Source organism: Aptenodytes forsteri, unplaced genomic scaffold, assembly GCF_000699145.1.
Source record: "Aptenodytes forsteri isolate BGI_AS27 unplaced genomic scaffold, ASM69914v1 Scaffold61, whole genome shotgun sequence".
NCBI lineage: Eukaryota > Metazoa > Chordata > Aves > Sphenisciformes > Spheniscidae > Aptenodytes > Aptenodytes forsteri.
Genome location: NW_008794443.1, coordinates 5,344,681 through 5,358,221, shown reverse-complemented (window position 1 = coordinate 5,358,221; position 13,541 = coordinate 5,344,681). Strand labels below are relative to the sequence as shown.

The 13,541-nt window shown below is 40.0% G+C and overlaps 1 protein-coding gene across 1 annotated transcript in view; it reads right to left on the bottom strand.

The window, feature by feature from the left end:
• Positions 1 to 13,541, bottom strand: part of F5 (coagulation factor V) — a 36,156-nt gene that overhangs the window by 6,504 nt on the left and 16,111 nt on the right. The window contains 10 exon segments of the mRNA XM_009289689.2: positions 49 to 165; positions 1,625 to 1,804; positions 2,837 to 3,047; positions 3,524 to 3,760; positions 4,993 to 5,158; positions 7,081 to 9,016; positions 10,827 to 11,039; positions 11,449 to 11,599; positions 12,382 to 12,593; positions 12,983 to 13,085. Of these exon segments, the coding sequence (XP_009287964.2) occupies positions 49 to 165; positions 1,625 to 1,804; positions 2,837 to 3,047; positions 3,524 to 3,760; positions 4,993 to 5,158; positions 7,081 to 9,016; positions 10,827 to 11,039; positions 11,449 to 11,599; positions 12,382 to 12,593; positions 12,983 to 13,085 (3,526 nt within the window).

Sequence of the window (13,541 nt, the reverse complement as noted above, 5' to 3'; positions counted from 1 at the left end):
GACTTTATAGCTTGACTCCCCCAGCCAAAAAACACCTTAGTTCAGTACCTTTCTCTATAACCAAATAGGATGCCTGCATTCCTGCTTGCTGATATTCCCCGACTTCAGTGTCTAAAAGCCACCAGCCAGGTCTCTGTGGTTTCATTTCAATTGTTCTAAATGAGCCTTGAAAAAAATGGAAAAGAAACATATCAGAAACGTCAGCATTGTAAGGTTGATGTTAACAAGGCTGGATGTTAAATCAAAAGATCATCCTATGACTTAATCCAGAAAAATTAAATAACCTGCTACAAATCGCAGAGAGAGCAGTAACTACCACCATCTCAATCATTTTTTTCTTAGCAAGCAAGTTCCAGCTGGAGACTGAGATTGGAATTAAGTGACCAGCTCAAAACCTAACCTTTGCCTCTCATGCAAAGTACAAAACCTTGGATGCCTGTATGTAACAACAGATATCTCCATATTAAACAGTGCCAAGCCACGTAACGAACAGTGCTATTAAATTTATTACATAACCTAGGGATGTTAATTCTGCAATGCTGATTATAGTTCTTGCTCCTGCTGCTCCAGTGTGTTGTTCAAGTAACGTAAAGGATGGATGTAAGGAATCCGAAAGTAGATGTGAGAGAATCAGATGTGTGGGCCCTCCCCTCACTTTCTGCATGCCCCAGGAGGGCCAAGGATTGAGCAGGAGGCAGATATGGTTTAGGCTGTTCGCTGCACTTCTTAGAAAGCACAGTACATGCTTCATTGCTTTTCTTATATAAACACTTTTAGCTGGCAATACAGGCTTCATAAGTGCTGTTATTGCACGCTCTCACTGCTGATGGTGATGGGCAAAGGAGTATATCCTGTGGCCTAATGAACGCTTTTAGCCTATTTCCTTTCTCTCTGGACATAAGAATTCTCCCAGGGCTCACATTTGTTCTCTCTCTTCTGTATCACACTCATCTTGACATTCTAAAAATAAATGCTTACCATACTGAGCCAGATACCAATAGTCTCCCAGCAAACATCAGTGAGACTTCAGTGGTATTGAAGCCTGGGGACGCATGAAGAGGATTGCTGCGCTATTGTACAGGTGTCATTTCACGAGGAATTGGTGGCTGACACTATCCTACTGACTTCCTTTTTCCAATACTGACCTTTACTGTTGAGCACCTGCCAAAGCCAAGCCCAGCACTATGACCTACTTTGCAGATAGGGGAAAAGAGAGATGCAATAAAGGAGAGAAACCTGCTCATGCTCATATACCTGGTGAGTGGAAAGGAAAGCACAAACAGAAGGTAGTGCTGCAGACCATACTGCTATTCATTTTCCATACATATCCCTTCTCATCTGAGAGGAAGACATTTGTCCAAGCACTTAAGTTCTGTCTGTAGCTTTACTCATATTTCCAGTTTTAGAGGACAGCAATGTTATCTTTATTTCCCCCCTCCCACAGTGTTAAGTGAGATGCAAAGTGATGATTTTCCTTCTGACCATCACTAGCAAGTGAACTGTCAGTGCTCTCAAACTCTTTCTTACTGTGCCCAAAGCCAACTTCTGTTCACCTTTACATTGGTATGATGACAACAGACTGCAGTGGTCCCCCCTTAGAACTTTATTCTGCTCTGATACTTACCTGGAAGGAGTGTGTATGTACCAAGCTGATGCTTTGGCTCTCCTTGTTCTATGAAGGTCTGTCCATGAAAATGAACAACATGAATATCTTTTGGCCCACCCATATTCAGCAAATGCCATCGGACCAGTTCACCTTCATACATGCTCAAGCCTTGCAAATTGTAGGTAATCCCATTAATGGCTGGGAAAAAAAAAAAATACCGTTAGTAAGGAAAACCACTCACAAAACAGGTCTCAAAGTGCTAGAATGTAGTTATTAAAATGAGTAAAATATTTAATGAAGTAACGCATTTGGGAAAAACACCACTTTTTCCAATTCAAAATGCTACACACTTTATAGTCTACGTGCATCAATTCAGAAAATCCAGGGACCTTACCAGAGGATTTAGGCACAGTTTGCTTGCAACACATGGCAGCCAGGAGAACAAGGAGGTGTGAGAAATTAAATGTCAGATGGGAAGTTGAGGCCCAAAAGAAAGGACAGCTATCCAACATGTGTTCTGCAGCTTAGATTTCCACAGCTGTACAGTCACAACTGACACCTTCGATTAACAACTGATTTTATAGACCACATTTTCAAAAGGCAGATTCCACTTCTTAACATGCCTTTTTCAAACATGATCACACTTACAGCACACAAGCATCAGATTTTCAAAGACAGAAACAGAGTTTCATTACTGACCATTATTTCAAAGAGAAAAAAGGGTTACCTTTGAACAGTCAGCCACTTACTTAACTCTACATGACTAAAATCTCTGTATCCGCAGAGAGGTATATGAAGGGCTGTCCTACAGCTGCTTCCAACTCCTCAGTAGAACTAGTTGATTTGTCAAATTATTACAGTATTTTTAAATTTCTTGCAAAAAGTTTTCAGGATATTAGCCTCTTACTGAAAAGAGGGGGTTTTGGGTTTCTTTTTTCTTTTTGTTTTAAATGTGGAGGGGTAGATGTCTGTGATTGTGAGAGAAGTTTTCAGTTGAAAGTTTCAGTCTAACGTCCTTTCTTCATGTTAATAACAAATTTCCAGTCAATGCTAATCCTTACATATAAAACTATGACTATTATGGGTACAATGGAGAACAACAACAAAACATTCACATAAACAACATGTAGGATTTATGCATGTTCAAAGGCACTGTGAGCTGAGATACCTCCCCCAACACCTTTCCTTCTACCCCAATAAACTGAATACTTGGCAAAGTGAAATAAGTACCATAGAATTTGTGGCATTGCTGCATTTCTTGGGTCTTCTCAGTACAAGGCCTTCTAGAACGTTTGTCAAAGTACCAGCTTTTCTCTTCATCAAAGACCATAAAAAGCAAGAAAAAGTCTCGGGTCGATGTTCTGCTGTTTCTTGACTTGCTGAAGGTTCCTTTTTGACAGATCAGTATTGGCCCAATCAAACCAGAGTGAATATCTTTCTCCTAGAAGGTAATAATATTAGATGTAAAAGTGGATTTCCCAAAAGATGTCAAAAAACTCATAGCGTTCTACAGAAATGCATCAGGCCCTAAAAATTTAAAGCAGAGGCCGGAATTGCTGTTGCCTTGTATCTTTACTTTCCCCTGCTCAGTCTACCAATTTGAATTCTTCCACAGCTTATATCCTCTTTTAACTGAGTGTAAGAGATTAAATGTCAGATGGGAACATCAGGCCCAAAATAAAGGACAGCTGTCCAAAACGTGTTCTGCAGCTTACATTTCTACAGCCATACAGTAACATCATTTGGAAATATTCAAAACCTGACTGGACATGGTCCTGGACAACCTACTCCAGCTGACCCTGCTTGAGTTGGGGGGTGTGGACTAGACGATCTCTAGTGATCCCTTCCAACATAAATGTTTCTGTGATTCTGTGATCAACCCCAGCAACACTACCACTTCTATTTTGATTTCCTTACCAGATTTAAATCGGAGTAGTAGATCCAGGACTGACAAGCTGCTCCTGCCTGCACAGGTCCCGATCGCCTGTTTGCATACCATACATATATATAACTGTTATTTGGCTGAACTTCGTCATCTTCCTTAAACCAAGCAGTAGATTCATCATCATAAACGCTTCCCTCAGAGGACTTTTCATAAAGGAGTCCATGAGCATGGAGGGAATACGGTCTGGATGCCAGATTCTTAAAATGAACCTAAAAAAAAAAAAAACAACAGAAGAAATAGATTCCGTTCAGCAAATTCAGGCCTAAACCAAAGTCCCCACACAATACATTCCCATGACCTCAAACCAGGGTCAAGATTTGTATAATGATTACAGGCTACGTTGTGCATGGCAAAGCTGGCAGGGATAGCTTTTGACATCTCCATGCAGAGTCACCCTCTTTGATGCAGGTAGTTAATTAAAAAGTAGAAAGCATGAGTCTAACTCTGTCTTCCACTGAGTCTAGGTTCCTGGAACTTTTACTGCTGCCCTTCACACCTGGATATACTTAGTTACAGCAAGCAGGGAGATGGGGAGTTTCTACCTCTTATGCTTTGCTGCACAGTTGTACTGAAGGGCACAAAATAGTAACGCTAGACCTCTGTATGTATCACTCTCACTGAAATCGGTGCTTCTCACTTGTCCCAGAGAAGCATGAGGGTAGGGAGATTACATATTTACCTCTCCTTAGAGAGAATGATGCTCCCAAGCTAAAATAGCCTCTTTCTTCTCTTACTCATGTTTTTAAGTGTAGCTCAGTGTTCCTGTTGTGCACTACTCCTACTGAAATAAGCAAAAAGCAGTGAGATCTACTCTCCCCATCTAAGTCCATCCCTGTGTGTCTGAAGACTGGATGAAGAAGGATGAGAGAAGGGAAACTCTACAGCAATGTGCTTCCTAATGCAAACGTACCACTGTATCACCAGGGATACAGTTCCTCTCCATCCTTGTAGTTTGCATTAGAACTAAACAACCCATTTACAGCAAAAGTTTTCAGAGGAAAATACACTACACTTTTTGGACAAATAGATATATATTCATCTTGAATACAAATTTACTAATTTCTTTTAAAAAAAATCAAGACGCTCCCTTTACATATAAAAAGTAATATTTTCAGTGCAATCTGGTTTTAAAAACTTAATTTATTTTTAATGTTAAACTTAAATCTCATTTTACATTAGACTGATAAGCCAGTACTTAATGTTGGGAAACATAAGAAAGAAAAACAGAAGTGAATTTACCGTGGATAGGAGAGAAAAAGGATGTGTTTCAAAGAAACACATCACTGTGCTTGTATGTCCACACTGCAATTTCTAGCTTTGAAAACTGTTTCCCCATCATGATCTTTTAAAAATTTGTGGTATTTTTAGACCCACTCTATGTCACACTGTAAGATCGCCTTAAGAATCTTATCCTGCACACATATTCAAAACATTGACCTACTAGGATAACATCGTCCACTTCAGCCCGGATAACTGGCCCCAGGATGCCAAGGTGTTCTTTATATTCGTCTTCATCCTGAAGAGTCGTAAAGGTACTGTCTGTATAGCTTTGGAAAATCACCTTATATATGGTGCCATCTTTACAGGTTTTGTCATTCATCATTGTGCTGAAAGGAAATCTCCAATTAAAAACCCACACAGTGAATCAGAAATAGCTTTGATGAAATCTGAGAACTCATATAGCAGAAACATTTTAGAATATAAAGAATAAACACACAAAGAAAAGTCAGATGATTCTAAAAATCACGACTTGCAATGTTTAAGCAATTTTAGTTCTACAGTTGTATACAAGATCCTTCAAAGATTTGGTCAGCTATCACTGAAAAACTCCAACTAGTCTCTGAAAACCCACCTGAGCTCTATTTTCCTTTTTTACCATTAGCCTTAATAATCTGAATCAGAGCTTAGCTCAGAGTGTAGTGAGCCTACCACCTATACCCTACTATTTCACAGATGTACCTTCTCTGGAAAGCTTAACAGAAACACATTTTACATTTGATTATATCTGCATTTTGCAACACAGAGCTGGTGTAAAAAAAAAAAAAGAGAAAAAAAAAAAGAAAAAAGATTTTAGGCATTCAAACCATTCTTCAGATCTTAAAGAGAAGCACCAAAATGTTATTATCCTGATAAAACATATTATCATTCCCTATAAACCTTGCCTCATTATCAATTCTGCAAAAAATAGAAACTTAACCAAAGTCATCTAGTAGGAAGAAAGGCTGGTTTTCAGCTCTTCAACACACTGAGACGCTATATGCCATGGGCTCTGTTAATTTCACTGTAATTATGCACCTCACACCAGCTGAGGATGAACCTCACCGGGGAGATCTATATAGAGCTCTGAGCATAAGTATTTCTTTATTTTGCAAGTGCGCAGAGAAACTGTCTATAGTTTCTGCCATTTTTGCAAGTGCCATTTATATGGACTGAGATGAGGCAGGACTAAACCTGGAGAATACTGAAGAAGTAGGGGGGGAAATATAAATCAAATAAAATGGAAATTCAATTTGAGAAATAATACAAGTTTGGAGCTGAATTTTGTATAATGAAAATTTTCTTGCTCCTGTTTTTGCTGCTTTTGATAAAAACCTGAAGTCGTGGCAGGTTTGGTCTTGTTCATTTCAAGGGCCACAAAGTTCAGCTTTTTGATGAAAAGTGACTAGGAGTTCTACAGGTTGAGGGCGAGCACTGATCCTGATTTGTATGAATTAAGATAATGAATTTTTCATACAAAGTTTCTTTCAAGGTCACATGTACTCTTTGCTGTGGCATAGTGGCCAGTCTTCACTTATCAAAGTATAAGAAACCTCCTCAACGTTAGGGTTTGTCATCCAGTCACCTTCTGATTTCTCTAAACAGTAGGAACAACAATGCAATAATTCATGCAGCTTTATTTTTACTTTAAGTATAAGGCAGTCACCACCGTGGTTAATCACTTTGCATCTTTCATACATTTTTCAGTACTGCAGCCTTGTGAAGTTGAAAGTGCTATTATCCCATTTTACAACACAGAACTGAGACACCAGAACCACTTCTTGCTAGTGCTAGAAACTGTGATTTCATCCTGCCTATATTAGATCACTCAGTCCATTAAATTCCTGGGAAGACTTTGTACAAGGAGGTCTCTATCCCGTCTCTACTGCAGAATCCAAGAACTCAAGGAGGAAGTAAAATAGGTCATTCAAGTATAACAAAACTAACTGGAAGTTTCCCTCTTGACCTTTTACAGTGGGTTTTTCAACTTCTGTTTTAAAGAGTGTTTCTAGTGAGTCTACAAAAGGGGGTTAAGAAAAAAAAGGAAAAAAAAAGTTCTTAGTTGTGTTACTCTTGATTATAGTAATCTCTCTCTATAACATTCTAGGGGGGTCCCAGCCTTCCGTGGAAAGTTCTTAGGGTTCTGCAACCGAAATGTTGGAAATCACATTGCACATTACAGATGCTCTTAAATTTATCAGCATGTGAATCAACATTCTGCTAGTATGTATCAGGATGGTGTGCAAAATGAAAGCAAATGATTTAGCCAAACCTTTTTTTATATCCTGCATAGTTCCAGCAGACCTCTTCAGCTGCAATATAGTATCTCCTCTCATTCCCTTTGCTACGCAGGTAATGTTCAGCAATGTTATCTGGGTTACGTTGTTCGTTGATATTCACTTTTGGGTCTGTCATGTATGGGTCATCAAAGCTCACATAATGGTATTCGTATTCACCACCTGATGTTTCCTCGCTGTAAGATCCTTCCGTAACATATTCGTAGTCTCCATTTTCTTGGGGAAGCCCAATCATGATCGATGGCTTAAGCTGCCGTGGGGTGAGTGTGTAATTTAGCGACTCTCCATGCCCGGCTCTACTCAGATCCACTGTATGGTTGGCCTCACTGGGTGCCCCTGTGGTGTTAGTGCAACATGGCAGCGTAGTGTGGTTGGTCTCACCCAGAAACAATGTACGGCCAAACCCTGCCATAGAATTGGTGATGTTTTGGGGCTTTTTACTCCTTGGGCTCAGCAAGTGGTTCATTTTTGGATATTCCTTTTTTTTCCTTCGGATCTTGATGAAGGTTCCAGATGTACTCAAAGTATCATTCTTGTTCCCCTCCTTTCCTTTCAGAGTTGGCTGCATGTGGCTCCTTTTCTGTTTTTCTCCCATTAGATGTGAGAACCCTTGATCCTTCTTCATATGCTTCTTATTTATGAATGCTGTACCATTTCTGCCACGATGATTTGACTCACGACTAACAGATTTATCCAAATTTGCCTCTAATCCCAGACTCCCCTTTGCAGACACCAAATTCCATTCCTCATTTGTCATTTTAGACGAATATTTCCCAGCCCTGGGCAATGATGCTTCTAGTAAGTTTTTTACTAGTGCAGGGCTGGAATTAGGGCTTATATTGCCTAACGTATGTTCTAAAGAAAAAGTGTCTGCTTGTTTATCCTTGGGTAGCTTGGGTTCAGAGAGGCTGGATGCATTAGACCCATCTCCTACAATGAGGTCCAAAGCAAGCGTCATGTTAACTGTGCACGTGGCATTTTCCATCTTGGTTTCCTCCTCTTCCAGTTCATCATCATAATCATTTGGAAGCTGGCCAGTTCCCACCATGTCTATATCAGAGGTGTTCTCTGTGTGATGCACAGAATGAGGTGCACTTGCCTTGTCAGAAAATGAGACATTTTTATTTCGTACGTGACTTAGAAGGGCATTCATCTTTTGGACAGAGTAAAACTTAATGGCCAGCAAGTTTCGCCTTTTCCTTTTACTGTTAATGTTATAATTTCCTTTTCCTGTGCTTTCCTCCTGATGCTTTTCTGAAGAAAATTTACTGTCCTCTCCATCAGCTGGAAGCTCTTCTGCAACATTCATTTGGCCTTCCCCATTGCTCAGCAAGTGTTCACCTGCAGACATGTTACCGTGATCTATTTCATAATTGCTTTGGCTTCTATTCTCAAATACCAAGTCAGCCTTTTCATCACTTGTGCTAGCTAAAAATAAGTCCTCTTCTGCTGTGACTGATGTGTGATTTGACTGGAACGTTTCAGCCTCGATTGGGGGAAGAGGAGTGATACGAGTTTCTAAGAACTTATAGGTGTTTGTGGATTCACTACTATTTATAGGTATCAGACCTGAGCCAGCCGCCACCTCAGAACTGGCGGCATCAGTGCCTTCATACTGTTCCCAGGCCAATGCTGTAAGGTTCTGTTTTTCTTCATCGCCTGTTGCCTTCCTTGAGCTTCGGATGGAGTAAGAAGAAGCCAGGTAATCCTGATAATCCAAATCCTCCCTATCTCCTTCTTGCACATCTTCTTCAACTAAGGCAGAAACAGCCTTTTTATCAGTCTTGGCGTAAGTGAAATCCACAACATCAAACGTGTAATCTTCCTCATAGTCACATCTGGCATCTCTGAATCTCAGCCTCATGCCGTAACTCATCTCTGGGGTACCCCAGGATGCTAAAAGCCAAGTACCTGCAATTGAAATAAAAGTGTTTTTTCTAATATGCAGGAGTTACGAGAGTGGACATTGCCTATCATGTAAGTGGTCAGGGCAAGTTGCTGGGTTTGTTTCTACAGGACCTGGTATAGCAGAGTGCTAATCCTCACCTGGGATTTCCATGAGCTCTCATTGCAATGAAAAATAATAAATGTAAATAAATAATAGCACATATAAATAAATACATCTAAGAGCTGGAGCTCCTTCTCCACAGATTAAGCTGTACCTAGGACCTGAGACCAAAAATAACCCATGAAACAGATGGATATGAAAAAGAAAGAAAGTAGTAATATAAAGGATCCTATGTTTAGATCTGGATCTAAGATTGGGATCTTTTGGGACAAAGTTTTAATGTTGTCCTGTCCTTAGCATCCCCACACAGATAGAGCATTCTGAACAGAACAAATACGTTCTGAGGCAACGTTGACAAACATCTAACAAACATAGTATTTTAAAAGCTTTTGAATGCATATAGGATGATCTTTAAAAGAATAAAGTAATTTGAATTTCCAATCTGGACACAAAACATTAAGCTGCCAATCTGAGGCATCTTAGATTAATTTAGGTTTTAATAATTCCTCCAAAACCTAGTCAGAAGATAAGTTCTCCATTTGAAACTAGGATCTGCAGAGAACAAAATACAATCTGTTTCCCTAAACAGCATCAAATCAAGTTCTTTGCTTGTTACAGCTTGCTTTTGGAACTAGCAGAAATGACAGAATAGACAGAATTAACAGAGCTTGAAAAAACCAGCCTTTTTTGTTAAAAAGGTCACATACAATTTTTCTATCTTTATCAGAGTTTGAAGTGACCTGCATAGCTTTCCTTATTTCTAACAGCAGCAAATTTACAAAAGAAAACATGCCCTAGGTGGAAAGAACAGATCACATACCAAAATCAAGCAAAAGTACATTTCTGGGGAGGTTTCCATAGAGTCTGATGGAGTTTTAATGATTCCCTAGTGTTGAACAATAAAAAACACTTAACATACATTTTTAACTCATAAGGTCTTGATTCTGTGCGATCACCGAAAACAAGCTTTGAGGACATAAAGAATTTGTTATTTAAATAGATAAAAGATAAAAAAAAAAATTGGTATTTTAAATAGGATAAGGATACTTAAACCTTGTGGGATTTTAGGATGATCACTGAACACTCACAGTCTTCAAAGAGGAAGAATCTTTGTCTTTTTGCAGGTAATTCCGTAAGTGTGGTCTACATGGGTTCTAGCGTCACCTTTTCAAGGTATGGTATTAATCCTAGTTAGACATTGAGATGCATACCGATGGACTAGTGATCCGATTCAGTCAGGCAGACTTTACTGCTGCTAAATGACCACAAGCCTAAGGTGAGGTGTAGCCACTTTGTCCAATAATGACTAGCATAATTGGACAGTCTTGGCCCATTTTAGCTAACTCAGGATGGACAAGTTTGTGGCAAAACTGGGAATCATACAGTGGAGTTGATACTGGATTGTTTCCAAGGACAATCTGAGAATTGCCTTAAAATGATCATTGCTAACCCCAATACTAATTGTGAAGTGAAAAAAAAAACCTGACAAAACACCAATAAAAAGAGCCTCAGTATAGCATACAATTATGCTATGTGCTAAGTCTGAGTAGCCAACAAAACTCCATACACATGAGCTGCACTGGGGAACAGTTCAACATTTTCCAGCACTGTTTATCTGGAAAGATTTCTTTCCTATTTAGGTAAGTCCTTATAGACTGGAGATTAAAAAAATGTCTTAGAAGAGCTGTCAAATGCTATAGCTTTACCACTTACCAACATTGTCCATTTCCACTGTGACCGATTCTCCACTCATTGGGAAAAGGTTCAACACATCTTCGTATTTCCCTTGATACAGAAAAGCGTGCCCAGAAAGGCGAACAGAGACAATCTCATCATGAGTGCCAACACTGGAGAAGTGCCACTGAACCACACTATCTTGGCAAAATCCAAGGATTTCACTGCTGTCAGACACATAGCCATTTATTGCTAAAAGGAAAGCAAAATAAAAGTGGTCTCTATTTTCAGACTAAGACTTTTAAAACCTCCTGTTCTTTGATGTCAGTCCACTGAACTGGACTCACATTTGCACCTGGAAAGAGACTGGCACAGGGCCGAAACCACAATAGCGTTGATGGAGATTCCAGCTCTGGAAATAGCGTCTCTAAGGCAGCAGGGTGCTGCATCAAAATTAAATAACCCTTGCCTTTGCTTCAGGGTCCAGAGCCAGCCTGGTCCCTAAAAGATTGCATATTTCTGTACAGTGCAACCTGGCACGGTTAGAAGTTCACTGACTCTCTAGAGAATTCCCTGATTGCACTACATCTGAGAACAAGCAATCACTGAATGCTCAGGTTCACATGAGCTTTCATAATATTCAGCTTGATATCCCACTCACTGTGCATTATGTTCGAGTTATAGAACTTGGGATCATCCCTTTTAACACTGGCAGGGTTGCTGCAGTAGTCCTTGATGTTATCCTCTATGTACCAGCTCTTATTTTCATCAAACACAGCAAACATTGCCTGCTGCTCCCCATCTGCCTTTTTCTGAAAGACAATCAACACAGCAGTTACATTTTACGAGCAGAGACACGTATTAAGGACTCAATCCTACTGTCTTACTTACTTAGCAATATAAGCTTCACCAGAGTTGTGGTAAGCGTGATCCAAGGGCTAAGTGAAAGGGAGTAGGGGGTCAAGGCTTCAAGGTGACAATCCTACTACTGCAAGCAACCTGTGGTGGAGCACTGAGCAAGCCACTAACACTGCTGATACACAGATGGTATACGACTGGGCTCTCTGTAAAAGGACCAGCCTCCTGGTTTGACCTGAGCACAAGCTTTTGACATTTTTTTCTCCCAAGTGATGCTCAAGTCTTTGCCAAGCAAGATTTCAATGGATGGCAAAGAGAACCACTCTCCCAGAACTCTCCCATGCTGTTTGAGTTGCTCTGGATTCAGTGATGCCCGAGATTGTCAGACCCTGTTGAGTTACACCTGTTACAGAAAGGGGCCAGCTCAGATCTGAATGTCTTTAGAGTGTGAAGGTATAATAGCAGCAGGAAAGTTTATTATCAAGTCTAGAAATAGACTTTCAAGTCAGGCTGACCTTTCGTTGAAATGCTGCTCTTGCTAAGAAAATCAGAATATAATTCCTCTACCGCTGTGAACAGTTATAGGACTGTTTCTTCAAGTCATTTCTTCAGGAGCCTATTGGTTTAATTGCTCTCTACATGACAGTTCTCTAAGGGGAGCAAAACCAAATTCACTGTAGATCAGATAACATTATTTGAGAAAAATCTCTCTCTAAGAGGTTGCCAAACATGTTACCTGCATACCCCTCTGTGTCAATGCTTCACTTTTACAAATCAGAAGGGGGCCAATCAGTCCAGAGGCTATATCTCTCTCAGTATCTACAGCACTATGATATAGCCTTGTAATACATTGTGCATCCTGTGCAGTGGGTTGGTCCGTTTTAGCAATTTTCCATTCGTAAGTGTATGTCTTCCCTGGGTCAATTCCTCTGCTCTGGGTGCCATTGTCTAAGGAAAAATAAAGGAGGAGAACAGTAACGATACAAACTTAGAGCCAGATCTTTATATAACATCAGGCTGCGCCTTTTAATGAAAATTGGTGCACTTATGCCATTTCAAGCTACCTCTGAGATAACTGAAGTTCAGCATGAACTTTTGTCTCTCTCTAAAATCACGAACAAGAACATAAAACTAAGACACCGAAAAAGGGTACTTGTCTGTGCTTTGCAGACAATACCTTGGTTTCTCTATAAGGCAACACAACAGGTCAGCAGAGGCAGAGCATAGAATTGAGGTCTCCCAGTCACGCACAGTCCTAGCCACAGCATCTCCTGTAAAGCAGTGAAACCTTCCACAACAGTTAGTGGTATGCAAGATGTAATTCACGAATTTCTTACTTGTGGGACCCAGAGGATAATCAGCTCCTTCTGCATTCTTTGAAAGCGTCACTCCATGGAAGTAAATGCTGTAGGGTCGAGTGGCCTTATTTTTGAATACAACCTATATTGATAGGCAAATGAAGGAAAAAAAAAAAAAAAAAAGAATTTTGTAGTCAGAAAATCCTTGTCTGAATACAGAACAAAGTTTCAACTACCGTAGAATTTGCCTGGTTTCAGCCCGGGAAGTGCTGGAAAGGCAGAGGGATGTCTTAAATATTGTCTGATAATATAAACCCACAGTCTAAATGCCGCTGGTACCCTGCTGCTGGGCTTTGTAGAGCCCATTGAGTGAAGTTCAGCTTCTTACACCTGGTCTCTGGAAAATCTAAAAAGAACACTTGTTCTTCCAGCTACTAGGCACACACTACCTCAGGGAATATGAAGTTATTGACCGAAGTTCTTAAGAACCTTCAATATGGGAGAAAACAAATGTAAACAGATTTAAAAACAAATCTTGTCCCAGATTCCAAGACCCAAAGGGGATATGGGAGGAAAAGGCAAAATGTCCTGCCTATTC